Below are 14,578 nucleotides of genomic sequence, written 5' to 3'. Positions count from 1 at the left end.
TCCAAAGGTTATATGGTACATTTTTGGCGGTAATTGAGCAATTTGTCGTCATTGCTAATCATTGGATCACATTGTTGCTCATTAACAATGTGTTTAGTTTGCATTTGAATGGTAATAAATACATGATTGGCTGGCAACCAGTCCAGGGTGTATCCCGCCTCTCATCCTAAGACAGCTAGGATAGGCTCCAGCATGCCCGCAACCCTTGTGAGGATAAGCGGTACAGAAAATGAATGGATGGATTTTAATACATGATCTCGCATGTCATTTTCAAACGGACTTCCATATTAGTGCCCCCTGCTGATGATTAAAACAAACTTGTTTCCACTTGTGTTGCACATTCACTTCACGTTTCAAACCAATAAGCTTGACCTACCAGGATGGAAGGTAGACATTGGTGGATTTGTGCAAAACCAGCCAAATCAAAAAGCTCAAGAGCTTGATAAATTGACAGTGGAAATTTTTTATTCATGGTGTTGAGCAGCGGCATCCAGATAAAGCTGTGCATTTGTTCAATGGATTAAGGGCAGCGTGATGTCACAAGGCCACCTGGGCTGAAAGCTGTAAGACTGGAAACAGGTGGCACGTTTCTTGCGTCCCCCGCTAAGAGGGATTATAGGCCTCTGAAGGGAGAGGGATCATATTTGATTAGGCCATTCAAAGGTTCATGTGATTAGCTTGGCATTTTGAGCTGCACTCCTGATTTATTTGCAAGTGTGTTTTATAAGCCGTTGCGACAGAATCCCAATCGCTTTGGGACATTTTTGCCTCCTGTGGAATGCAGAAAGAATGTTTAGCCTTTAATTTTTTTTTTACTTTAGCCTACTTGACCATACCTTTCTGACAATGTCAATCATTTGTCAATTGGGCAGAATTTGTACGCATACTTTAATATTTTATGGCAAATCTTCAGAATTTTTGTGTCTGGTTTGGTCAGGTCTTGTTAGTAGCACTATTACTTCACTCAGTGATTCAACGTGGAAAAACTTGTGATGTCAAATATTCAGTCCATGTCTCTTAAAAGCAGTGGCAGTCAGTGTATTTGGTACCTGGGCCTCCAGTAGGAACTGTGGATAGTGGACCAGTGCAGCCAGATTTTTTTTTTCCAAAAAAAATATTTTAACCACAGCCACCAGTGTTAAGCGTCATGGTGGCCGTGCAACTCCAATATAATAAGTAACAGAAGGACTGAATGGCACATATAGTAGCCAGAACTACACCAGAACCTCAAAGGCCAACTGAAAATCCTGTTCCATGTGGCTTCACCAAACTCCTTCTTTACAGCAGCACCCAAACTTTGGGTGTCCACCAGTGGGTTTGGGGTTTGCCACCATGATTGGCATGGTACACTAAGTACTTTGGTTTCCTGCTACATTCCAAAAACATGCTGTTTAATTAATTGGCGACTCTAAATTGTCAATAGGTATGAATGTGAGTGTGAATGGTTGTTTGTCTATATGTGCCCTGTGATTGGCTGGCAACCAGTCCAGGGTGTACCCCGCATCTCACCCAAAGACAGCTGGGATTAAAAAAAAATAATATTCATCAAATTCAATAATCATAAGAATTCAATATCCTGAGCTTGACCAATATACAGTATTTGCCTTCTTTAAAGAGCCCTCATTCAGATAATGATTGTTACGTAAAACTTTTTTCTTTAAGGTTGCAAAGCTGCAATGCCACCATATTGTACAAATGACTCATTTAAATGTTTTGATTGGCTTACTCACTTCCAGCCGTCTGAAAACTGTATAGAATTATGCTGCATTTTGCATGCATTTCCTGCTTTTTGTCTGCAATATTGTCAGCTATAGGTCATTTTCTGTCTGATTTTTGGTACCAAATCAGGGGAAAAAATATCAGATTGAATGCCAATTGGTTGGCTCATCCATTCAGCATGATTTCTGTCTGCCAGGTGACAGAATAATTACATCCAAGGCTACATAGCACTGTCAATGAGCGTGGGAGTGGTAGCGCCAAATGTGAAGAGAATACTGATGGACCAAGCAGAGCAATTTTTCTGAAGCCTTCTCTCTTTTGTTCACCAGCCTTTCAATATTTGCATATATGGCCGACTCCTCCCCTTTGCGGCGATGCAACATCATTGGAGGACAGCAAAGCCACAGGATGACAATCGAGTGGAAGGCACAACTGTTGCTAAGGTACTTTTAACAACTAGTTGACCATTAGGGCAGTTAATTCGCCTTTTTAATGCCGGGAGATCGTGTGGAATGTGTGATAAGTCTCAGCATTAGTCAGTTTCTCATCAGTGGCCCAGACAACACGATCATTGACTGACTGCACGCAGTGTTGCTGGCTGCAGGCAAAGTGTGTTATTGGGATTTGACCCACAATAGGCTGGACTGCCCCTAGATTCCGCTTCTTTCAAATGGTCCGCCTAGAGAAATTTGGCAGACTCATGCTGTCTGCAGATATAGCTTTTTTTTTTAAAAGGGGCCAGAACAGGCTTGAGTTCATCCTCAGTTCAGCTATTTCAATGCAGCAAAAGCATTAACTGAAAGCACAGTACCTTCAGTGTACACTTGCTATAGTGCCTTCAGCACTGTGGATTTTGCCTGTGCGTTTCTTGGCTTCTTTTCCCAATTCATGTTACTACAGTACACACACTGGTCACATCATTAGGTACAGTTACTACTACACACTAATGTGAGTATGCCTTTACAAAGATTGTATATACAAAGCAACTTAAACATGTATTGCATTTATCTGACTGCTTTTATTGTTGTCAATATACCCGCACAACAGCTACAGAGATTCAATACATGGGCTGGGGGGGAAATGGCCTTTACGCAAGCAATAATACTGTTTTGCAATTGTAGTATTGTCAAGTTCTTTTGAACTTTAGTCTGCCAGAACCTGACAAAGCTGTGAAAATCTTCAAGGACGCTTTATCGTTTCCTAATAGATTTAGAATTTATTTCACACCTCAACCATTTATAGGACATTATAAGGTTAGTTTGACAACTTCAAATCCAAGACCAATAGCACCAACATACCGCTAACACTAAAGATTGTTAAATACTCAAAATAACAATATTCACGGTATATCTACTGTACCGTAAATATTGTTATTTTACCGTTTTATAGAACCAACATACCATGTTACAGTGGTCTCTCTTCGGTCTTTGGTTAAGGGCATTTCAGGAGTGTCTTCTTTGGTCTACAGAATATACAATTGTACATTAACATTAGGGTTTAACATCATATAAGTATCAGAGTTTGAATTATGTGTACTCATATCATCCTTAAGCTTTGATGACATAGTGCAGGCATGTGGGGTTTACATTTTTCAAATAAGCCTTTGCATTCCTATTTTCATTTTCATTTATTTGTCTTACTATTTTTCAGTATATTTTTGGAAAGCGTACATTTAAAATATAGGAGGTAATCTAATGTATTGTGAATGAATGTATTACGCTGACTCATTTGAAAAAAGTAAATGATTCAAGAAATAAATATAACAAAGATTTAACCCCCCCAATGATAAACCCAAAGCCCTTAAGATACCTCCCAATGACATACATTGTTAGCTAGCTCATACTAACCTGTTTTCTTTAGTTAGGATGCACAGAAAAGGGAAATAGATATGTGTTCATATTTCACATAGGGATTGTGGATGATGGGTAAAATTCCCCAAAAAGCCCAGTTTTCCTTTTAAGCATTGTCGGGAGGCTCTAGGAGACGTGTTTAAATTTGGGATCACCTTGGACCATACATTGTCATCTCTATCATGGCTGATTATAGCAGGCAGAGGAGAGCCGCCGGCCCTGTCGGTGACGCAGGGGGAGCTCTTCTTGGCGTCTGCATGCGGCAGCATGAGGCTGGTATGCCTGGGACTGTTGGTATTGAGCAGGGAGGAGCGCCTTGGGCACCATTCATCAAAAAGGAGCCCCTTCTACTTTGGGAATAGACATGAATAATCCATTCTTTCTTTACCCTTTCCTGTGTATCCCATTACAGTTGGTGTTGTCTTCCCTTGCAATATCCATCCCTTCTATTTGTATTAATCCTTTTTACTTATAATTTTAATTCTTTATAAGGCAAATGTAGGAATATTATTTTTATATTGCACCAAAAACATGTCCTAACATTATGGTTCACAGTACAGTAAATCTTTTTAGTAAACATATTAGCTGCAGTGTGTGTAAAGAACATGGCTGCTTCATGCTTTGGGGGGGGGGGGCCTTACTAGTTTGCAGTTTTTTTATAATGGTTGTAAACATTGATTTGTGCATTGTTGTTAATGAAGGACTCTCTTGAGAGCTATGGGCCATAATCACCCTGTCAAGTCCATACTCTTCCTAAATCTTTTTTTAAATTATTATTTTAAACCTCAAAAGACAATTCTCAGCCCCACTAGCCAGCAATATTATTAACAATTGCTATTTCCATTAGGCAGCAGATGAAGCAGAGGAGATTTCATTCCACAGATGATATCTTAATGGACTAGTGCCCCACTGTGGCAGTAAACTTCCTAGAGCCGTGTACCAAATGGAAGCCATTCCCTTTGTTTTATGGTGCTGGCTCTATATTCTATTTCCAGCGGAGATCTCTCTCAGTGACTATAGGAAAGCAGTTTTATTTCCCTTACTAGCACTGCAGACTCGACTTATATCCCTTGTGCAAACATTAGCTATATTCTATTTGTTAACATCTGCCTAATCTCAGGTGCAGCAATGTGGAACAACAGTATTGTGCTGTTGATTTTCTCTGTCGCTTGTTGGGCATAAAATGTTCTTTTTTCAACAAAGTTTTCTTGGCAACTTAATAATAAAAGGGTGGGAGGGAGATCACACCTGTCATCCTACTATTTCCCGGGGAAATTACCATATTTTCCGTTTCTTTCACATTGCTCTCCTCACTAGTTTACAGTAAATGTCCCCGCCTCTGAAGCTTATGTTTTCTTGTGTAGACAAACCAGGAACAGCAACATGTAACAAAATCACATCTCTTTTATTGCTTGAACTGCACAACTTTTGTACTCCCTGATAGCAAAATCAACCTTGACCTCAATAAAGCAAAGCTGATCATTTAATATTAAAAATATATAAAAATCAGCTTTGCATTCATTAATGGTCTGCCCACAGGTGCCATCAGATAGCATGTGATGCTGCATAACTTTCTAAGCAAATATTTTTGATTCTGCCTTTCCCCACCCATACTCAATACATCAGCTTGCTTTTAGGTACTTCTAATTTCTCATGAGAGAAAAAATCCTTTCCGACCCATGCAGCCCCCAACAACCTGTCAGATGAGTCAGACAAGAAAGAAAAATACTCTCCCCTCGTTTTTATTCTGCTTCCATGAGCAGCATAATCAATATGCTCTGGCTGTGTTGTGCAGCTGGTGGGCGAGATTCTTTTGGACAAATGCACAGCAGCACACGCACATGGTGCAGTGGACTAATGCCCCCTCAGGGCTCTGACATCAATTAAGACAGACAATGGACATCTGTTTTGTACGGAACAGCCTAAAACACCACTTGGAGATGTGAATATATGATTTTGTGCCATCATTGCTGGTCTGGTCAGATCTCTGGATACAGAGTCATGATTTAGTCATGATGTCCTTGAGTGATAATGGACACACAGTACACTCTCCAGACACAGCAGTAGACCTGCACAATCTCATGAGAACTGGAATTCACTGAAATCACTGAAATTGTCAGGGATTACTGCTTACATAAGGTTATGTTTTTAGTAGGGCTGTCAAATGATGAGAAATTTTAATCAGCTTAATAACGGTTTTAAAATTAATTAATCAATCAATAATTGATTAATCACTATTAGCAACTATGTCTGGAAAATTGCTAACTTTTACTGTAATTTACTATTAACTTTAATTAACAGAAAGATAAATGAAAGGATGTATGTATGTATTAACAGCTCCAAATGAACCGAATATAGGTCAATAATAGTAATATTAATTCATTAAATTTTGGAGGAGAACCAGATAAAAGTTAACCTCCTTCCTTACTTATTAGCATTCCAAGATAAAGAATGTGTTTGACATTTTTCTTAATTTCTTAATTGTCCAATAATTAAGATTTTTCAGCTTTGGCAGAGATAATCCCTCCATTGAGTGTCATTCATCAATTTTGATGACCTTATTTTGCATTTAGCCAGAGCAATAAAAATGTTGTTAATTAAACACCTCTTTAGCTTTATAATCTTCAGAAAAAAACATTTTTCATTCAGAGAAGAAGGGGATCCATACTTTTTAGGTACTTTTAATTTTTTGGTTTTCAAATGGTGGCCTGTGGGCCAAATCTGGCCTGTGAATGGCATCAGTCTGACTCTTGAGTGAATTCCAAAACTTACATGATAACAGCATATTCCTAAAAGCAGCAGAGTACTTTTGTCCTGTAGAGAAACTTTAACTAGTCGGCCCTTAAGAACATCAGCAGTCGGGACGAGGGTTTGGGGAATTGCAGACACCAAATGTTGACAGCTCTGCAGTTGAAAGTGTGACCAATATTGGTGGGCGTTTCTCAATTTTCTGAGCTTCTTATGTTCATTTTCACTTCAATGGTGATGGCTTTTCTTTTCTTTGGTGCACCACTACCAGAAGAGGCTGCTGTACCAAAAAAATATTAGCGATGTTATCCTTCCTCTGTAGCTGTGTGCGAGGCGCATACTGCATTCTTCCATCACGCTTGTTGTTTTTGAGTCTTGTATTTGTGGACCAAAATTAGACTGTACAAAAAATGACTGTATAAAAACAAAAAAAGATTTGTGTTATACAGTACAGGTATACGTACAATGCAACAAAATAGAATAGAAAGTGTTGGTTGTTTTTTTTTAGACTAGATTACATTGGCAACCAAGCTGTGTAGACGCAGATGGAGCGTCCCCTGATCTCCCTCTAGCTCCTCTCTCCTTCTACCTGTCTTCTAATAATAACTAAGCTTCTGTGAAGGTGCAAGTACTGTATTTTCTTTCAAATGGATTTTTCAGCTCAGTGTCAGAGTGTCACAACCCTAATCTCTTGCGTGGACGGTGGTGGCTGACACAATATCGCTATTTCCACAAAACTGTGTTTCAATCACCAATCGTATATTGGTATTACTGTGGACAGCTGTCTTTTTAGGGGGTCTACGCCAAGAAAGAAACCATTACATTTTAGTGAGATGCAGGATTTTTTGTTAATTTTTGTTAATTTGTTAACCTTTGCATGACATTTTTCTACATTTCTACATTATTTTGCAGTCAATAATGTATCAATCCTAAAGATGCAATCCAGGCATTTATAGGTGATGTGTATCCATGCCTTGTCAGATGATTGCTATTCACGTTTAATTCCTGCTGATTTAATTTGCCTTTAATCCCTGACCTATAGTAGTACAACTACAGATTGTTGAATACTATCTGTGCTTATTTGGTTCTTTTTGGCTCATTCTAATGGGGTTTCCCCCCCCAAAAGTGGATATAATTTGTATCCATAGTTTCTTCCAAATGGACTCTAGAGACCTATTTTTGTCATTTTGACTGTAACTGACCGAGGGTGGGCCGGGCATGGCTGTTCTCCCAGTATCGTGGCAGGGAGCTGGGCTATGGAGAGCCAGTATGTCTTCCTCTCCTTTCTCATAGAGCACTGTTTGTCGCTAGCACTCACCGTCTGTCACAGCACAGTGCGGCGTGATCACACACACACAGATACATACACATAGACACTCATCCTTTGCATCCTGGTTATTGCAGCAAGTCTGTCTTTCATGTTCAAGGCAGCTATCATCACTCTTTCGTTACATGGTGCTAAAAAGGCCCCGCTCGCCCTCAGGGAGCTCCACTCTTGCTCTGCGGATCAATCCCCTGCATTCATCTATCTGTCTTCCTGCCTTTACACCTCGCCATTTGTCTTCCGCTTGCTTGTCCACTCACTCAGTGGCTTTTGCTGGGAATCAATAGGTTGTATTTCTCACTGTTCATTCATGCATCGTATTATGAATATTGTTGATTTTAATTGAATAAGCTGGACATCCTGAATGTACATTCTATATATGCAATGATCCAGCACTATAGATTGTATTCTATAGTGAATTGAATCACTAATATCTGACTGCTGCCTGTTTTGAATTTTGCTTTGCTTTGCACTTCTCTTCCAACTCTTCCTTAGAATGCTGTTCCTGAATCCCCCCCCCCCCTTCCTTGCCCCCCTGCATGAAGTATTGATCGCCCTGGTGCACTAATTATCTTGCGTGGCCTTGCATGTCTCTGTGAGCTGAAGTCAGCCTTTGATCGACATGTCTGGGTGTTGTTGCATTGCCATTTTAAAACAGGAAATAAAAGGTTTTGATTACATAGTATGTACATAGTCCTGATTGGAATGTGACACCTTCTTAAAAGACCAATCTGTCTATCAGCATCTCACTTCCTGTGCTGCAGAAGGAGCTCTGAGCACTTGGCCGGTCACCTACACTGTGTAGATTTGAATGTATGCTGTGTTTACATATGCATCCATGCATATGAGAGAATTAGTCATGTAGATGCGTACGCATGCGTGTGCACGTGTATGTGGGCAAAAGCACAGGTCGGTACATCCTGCTCAGTCTCCATCTGTGCTCAGGCAGGCCACTTTGCATAATCATCTTCTCCATAAAGAGTCAAATTTGATGGCATCCAAGAATATGATGACTGGTTGTATCACGGTGCATAGAATGATAATAATTTTATTACATGATCAAAAACACATAAAATACATACTGCAGTGAATGTTGGAGAAAACCCACTTCTATTTGTTTCTTACTTTTTCCATTTCATAATTACCTTTAGGCTGGGCTAAATCACTTAAACCTTATAGTAATGCACATAACATCCATTTTGTTTCAGGTTACTCCTGCTATAAGGGATTATATTAATACCAATTTGCCACATATGTCTAGTGGAAAGGTACCCCTGTGTTCTGCAACTCACAGAGGAGTCTCTGACATTAGATTGCATTATACATGTATTGGCACCACATTACAAGTCTTGTCACACTCAAAAATTAACATTTCAGTGCCATCTGTAATTGCTAGGCATAATGATGCTGGATTGGGAATCAATGAGAAGCTTTGAATCCAGTGTCACCGGTGACCTTTTGTGTGCGCTCTGCCAGTGGCATTTCAAACATCTCTGTGGATAAGCACACATCAGGTGGTTTGTGGATAGCGTTCTCATCACTATTTATGTCTGTCTGGTGGAGCATACTGATGATACTGCTGTGTAGACGAAAATATGTTTTTCTGTTTTGAATGCAATTTGTGTTCCATGATGTGCATCTGTTGGCTTTACACACACTGTGGCCCGCTATGCCATCTCCAGTCATGTTTCAATCAATAATCCTCCTCTCCGCTTGTACTCACTGCCCTTTTTGCTTCTTCTCTGAAGAACTATAAGAATTATTTGTGTCTGGTTTTTATGAGGATGTACGCCCCAGCGTCAGTACCATCTGCCAGCCTCCCCCTAGGACACCAGCCAGGTGCTGGGCATGCTCTCACCCCATCTAGGCCACAACAGCAATGCCTGCTGGGACCACACTCCTCGTGCCAACTGTTGATCTGCACATAGCTCTCATTATCAGCCAGACTCTCTGATTAAACTAAAAAATATGTGAGCTGCATGCACAGATTTTGCTCAAGCCTTCAGCCTTTTTTACACTTTTTTGGTATTTGAGAACTTACAAGTACGTATTGTCCTGCTGTTGCTGCCATGAGGTCCACCTCACAGACGTCAGAAACAGTCAGCACACTGTCAACTCATTAAAACTCTCACAACCTGACTCTCCCGGAGTCACAACCTCAGTGATTAGTGTGTCACAGGCTTCGAGCTACAGTGTGCTTCTCGCATATACAATATATTGTTATGCTCTCGTTAATGACATCATTTTATTTTGCTGTGCAGTAACTTGCTTCAAACTCAATCAAAACTCTTCCACTTTTTTTTTAATCTCAGTAAGACTCACTGCATACACAAGCCTACCCCCTTTTCCTTGCTCATCCAATCAGCAGTCAGAACGCAATCTAGATGCACAGACTTGAGGTGAGTCAGATATTTCAAAATCTCTTCAAAAATTTACATTCTTCTACTTTGTTAAATAAAAATCAAAGCGCTTGGCAAAGGGAGCCGCTCTTGACAATCACTTATTTTGCTTTAACACTTCAGTTCAATGTGTGGGTGGTATAGGACTTAATTAACTCACTTAATTAAGATAGAAATGTGCTGCCATGACAACATTCATTTACAGACATTTATAGCATATGTAGATTGTTTACTTCAACTTGTAAAGCCACACATATTTTTCTATGCTTCCTCAAGAACCATTGTTGACCTAATACAGTCGCTTTCGTGTCTTACAAAATTACCAATAATAGGGGTGCAGCTAACACACTGGTCTTATTTCTCTGCACACTTAATAAAAAAGAAAAAAAAATATCCCACTCTCTCACCTCAAGAGGCCACTAAAATTGAGGTTTAATAGCTGCTTCTACACATTATTGTCTTTTATGGGATCACAAAATATACAATTTAGTGGCTCTCAAAGACAATCTTGATTTTTTTTTCCCACATATATGCCTGTTCTTTTTATCTTTCTTCTTCTTTTATGGCTTGTGATGAAATGGCAAGATGGTTTTATTGGACTCACAAGACTGGGCCCTTGTGCTGAAGGTCACAATGTACAGCACAGGGAGAGACTTCATGCATAATGTATACAATATAGCATTCATAGCTAATTAGCACTAACAGGAAAGGATGCCCCCGATTTCCCCCTGATTTGTGTCTAATTTACATAAATATAATGGCACACAAGAAAGTGTCAAGCCTGAAGTCTGTGCTCTCCTTTGGGGAGGGGAGAGGTGTTACTGGGCTTTGGGTGCGCAAGTGATAATTGTCAAAACGATGACTTTCACAAACAAATGTTCCCCAGCACTGATATAAAAGGAATACTGATCATCAAGGTTTTGAAAGACATTTTCAGAAATCACTGGATACTAGACTACAATTACATTTCAATTTGATAAGATCTTGCATTGGATTATATATCTTATATTGTACAGGTATACATGGTAAAGTTACCAGTTAATAATAAAGTATGATTACATGGTAGCAGATTAAAACCACTCCCTAATCCTGCGAGCCATAAAAAACATCTCCAATAATGGTGCTGATTTCGGAGAAGGGGGGGTGGCAGTTATACATTATTCACAAGCGTGGGGCTGGGGGCCTAAAGTGCCAGATTAATTTGTGTTTTCTCTTTCCAGTTGGGTGGAAGAATAAATGGGGCCTGTCAGGCGTGCTGTAAAGTGCCATGCAATCATTTAGACAAGTGTTACTGCTGCACTGCAGCGACACAGCTCTAGTGAGGCAGGCTGGGCCGTGCCGGGAAAGGTGGGCGGAGGCTGTGTAATTATGTGTGGGTCCTATGATAGCAATGATTGCTAAAATAGCTGAGTGCTCCCCTAGCACAGCAGGTCAGTGTGAGATATTGCGCCAAAATTGTGCTTTCCTTTAGTCCTTTTGAGATTGTGATATGTGATGTATACTGAGTGAACTGAAATGTTTTAATAAATCAAATCAGTATCAGTGCACAAGAGAGGTTTTATGCTCACATTGACTTTGTTGCTTTGTAAGGTTCATGTGGGAGAATACACCATCAATTTCAAAAACATTCAGTTTCATAAATGGAATATTTTTTATCTGTTTCCAATCTCGAAAAAATTGCACAAACTCATATTGCAGAGATGGCTCCGCATCCAGGCAAGCAGATGTTTGTTGTATTCTTTCTCTGACATGTAAATGCATACATATATGTGCCGTGTTACACATGCAAGGTATGAGAGAGTATTTGTTGGGCTGACATTTGCAAAGGTTACATGCCAAGGTTATTTTCTGTGATGCAAATGAAAACTTGAAACACTCAATGAATCGAGTGAAATAGCGGATGTGAGTGATGTTTGCCAAGAGATATATTTTCTATTAACGCTCACACAACCCATGCAGACACACAGATATTGCTATGGATTTACAGTGGATCCTATACATTATATATATTTGGTCCAAAACATTAAACATTTCAATTACTTTTCCCAGACAATAGGCCTTTTTTCACAAGCAACTTATCTCATTCACTCTAAATCTGTAATAAGTTAGGATATATATGATAAATAATACATTATGTGAGAAAGATGTAAGCCACACAGTCAGGAAATCGGGAAGACCTGGGTTCGAATCTCCTTTTGGCATCTTCCACATTCCAAAAACATGCATGTTAGCTTAATTGTTCCATAGGTATGAATGTGTGAATGGTTGTTTGTCGATGCATGCTCTGTGATTGGCTGGCGACCAGTTCAGGGTGTACCCCTCCTCTCACCCGAAGACAGCTGGGATAGGCTCCAGCAACCCTGTGACCCTTGTGAGCATAAACGATAGAAAATGAATGGATGTATGATGCTATAGCATGAAATGTACATACTGTATATGTATAGAGTGCAGCATAATCTACGACGTAAACATGTGACGTAATTGCAAGAGGGCGGTGCCCTGTGTGTGAGGCTACGGCAGCGCTAGACATAAGTCATTACTGGAATTACAAAGGCAAGCAGTGTAAATATATATATATATATATATAATTCCACAAGAAGCATTGTTATAAATGTTGCTTAGCAGACAGTGAAAACAAGAAGTGCTCCTGTTCATATTGTTACATGTAGGGGACAGCGTTTGAGATGTTTTAATGCTTACTCGACAGACTAATGAGGCGGATTCAGAAGGTGCAGGCGGGTTGAACGTCTTTGTTAGACAGGCTTGCAGCCGCCTTTTTTGCAAGATACTCCCAAGGGAGGCCTTACAGCCTGCTTAATTGAATCAAGTACACATAGCACCTCCCTCTTCACAGTGCAGCCCCACCCCATTCTGACTTAGTGGACTGAGAAGGGCAGCTTCGCTTTGATGCTTTTGTTCTTCTCAGCACCACGGACAGCACCAATGGGGGTTTCACTCCAACTAGTTGCTGGATGGTTTGATAGCACTCACAGTAGCTGTAAGCAGTTTCAGTCATTCTGAGCTTGAAACAGCTTGAAACATAGCTAGAACTACTGATTGAAAACTGGGCACTCGATCTGGTTCTGAGTGAAGGTCAGCATTTGATTCATGTGTCAGTGGGCAGGCCCAGACAAGGAGCAAATATTAAGGCAAGAGTGTGTGACTGTGCATAGCTTAACACCTTGTATTTTACCAGTGACTCTTCCAATCTTTTCCACAAACATACTCGTGCTGGATCAATTTCATGAAACCACAGAACAAATGTACAATTGAGGGTCTGTGGCAGATGGGGCGGGTGCAGCAACATATCCCTGCCTCCCCTTAGTGCTTTCTGATTATGTTTTGTCAATTTTGTTTAATTTCTCTGACATTTCATGCCTGCATGTATGTGGTCTAGTTCTGTGTGGTGTGCAACACAATATCCACAGCAGAGTGTAAACTTAATTTCCCTTGTGGGAGTATGATCAGAATAATACATTTAAAAAATAAACTAAAATATAATATAATATAATACAATTTTATTTAATAATTTAAATAATCCTGGTCAAACTCAGATTTGTTTAGCTTTTGAATAAAATAATCTGTTCCTGCTTGAGTGAGGAATACTGAGGTCTCATGCAATATGCTGCTGTCCTGGTCAATGCCAGCATATTATAGTCCTATATGCACATATTTTGGGCCACTTGATGCATTTCCTTTCCTGAAAATGTGTGAACTGTGTGACTTTTGGGCACATGTGTCAATGGAGGGCAAATACACTGCAGGTTTTAGATATTTCTGTGACGATACTATAATGTAAGATATTTAGATAGATTGCAGTAATTTCAAATAAAGTCAACTTCATGATTCAATGACTGCAGAGCAGGGGTGTCCAAACCTGAAAGGTGTGAAGGGCTGCACACTGAAAAAACAAAGGCCGTTGGGGTGCCATGTTCTGCTATTACGGCTTCTAGTGCCATCCCAGGATTGGAGGAAATCACACGGGTGCAGTCAATGGAGTCGTTTAATTTGGGGGAAAAAAGGGGAAGCTCACAGGGAGATGAACTGCACCCAAAGGTGCAAGTCACAGCACACAAAAAATACAAAGGCTGGCTAGAAAACCCAGCTAAATACTCACCAAAAAGTAAAATTTCATGAAATGCGGCAATTCCAGTCAATGGCAACAGTAATGAGACTACGAGCAGATTCCCAACTAAATAGGTGCCTAATTAACAATCGACAACAGGTACTACTGCCAGTGCTTACGAGCCATAGCAAAGTTACTGTGCATGATCCCAAAGCAGAAAAACAAAACAAGAACACCTAACAGGAAACAATGTAAAAACCAAAACTAAAGTCCGACCTGTCATGCTTCGGAACATGACAGGCGGGCTGGTTTGATATTTGTACGTATTATTGAAATTTAGTAAAAAGGCGTAAACAATGTAGAGCTTTGCTTTATTATAATGTATTAGTATCAACAGTTAAGCCGCTTCCCTTTACATTTTGCCTTTTTTTTTTTCAATTTTACTTCTAAAATTTGCCACAGGTCGCAAATG

At 39.9% G+C, this 14,578-nt stretch overlaps 1 protein-coding gene across 3 annotated transcripts in view; it reads left to right on the top strand.

Annotated features, from left to right (window-relative positions):
- ccdc33 (coiled-coil domain containing 33) overlaps positions 1 to 14,578 on the top strand; it is a 38,056-nt gene that overhangs the window by 11,916 nt on the left and 11,562 nt on the right. For all 3 annotated transcript variants that reach the window (XM_078789302.1, XM_078789299.1, XM_078789298.1), the window contains exon 3: positions 2,049 to 2,162. In XM_078789302.1, coding sequence (XP_078645428.1) covers positions 2,049 to 2,162 — 114 coding nt within the window. The remainder of the gene's footprint in view (positions 1 to 2,048; positions 2,163 to 14,578) is intronic.

This window comes from Doryrhamphus excisus, linkage group LG1 (assembly GCF_037039965.1).
Source record: "Doryrhamphus excisus strain RoL-2023G ecotype Guam linkage group LG1, RoL_Dexc_Guam_v1.1, whole genome shotgun sequence".
Classification (NCBI taxonomy): Eukaryota; Metazoa; Chordata; class Actinopteri; order Syngnathiformes; family Syngnathidae; genus Doryrhamphus; species Doryrhamphus excisus.
The sequence above is the reverse complement of the archived record's forward strand: the minus strand, read 5'-3'. Positions and strand labels throughout refer to the sequence as shown.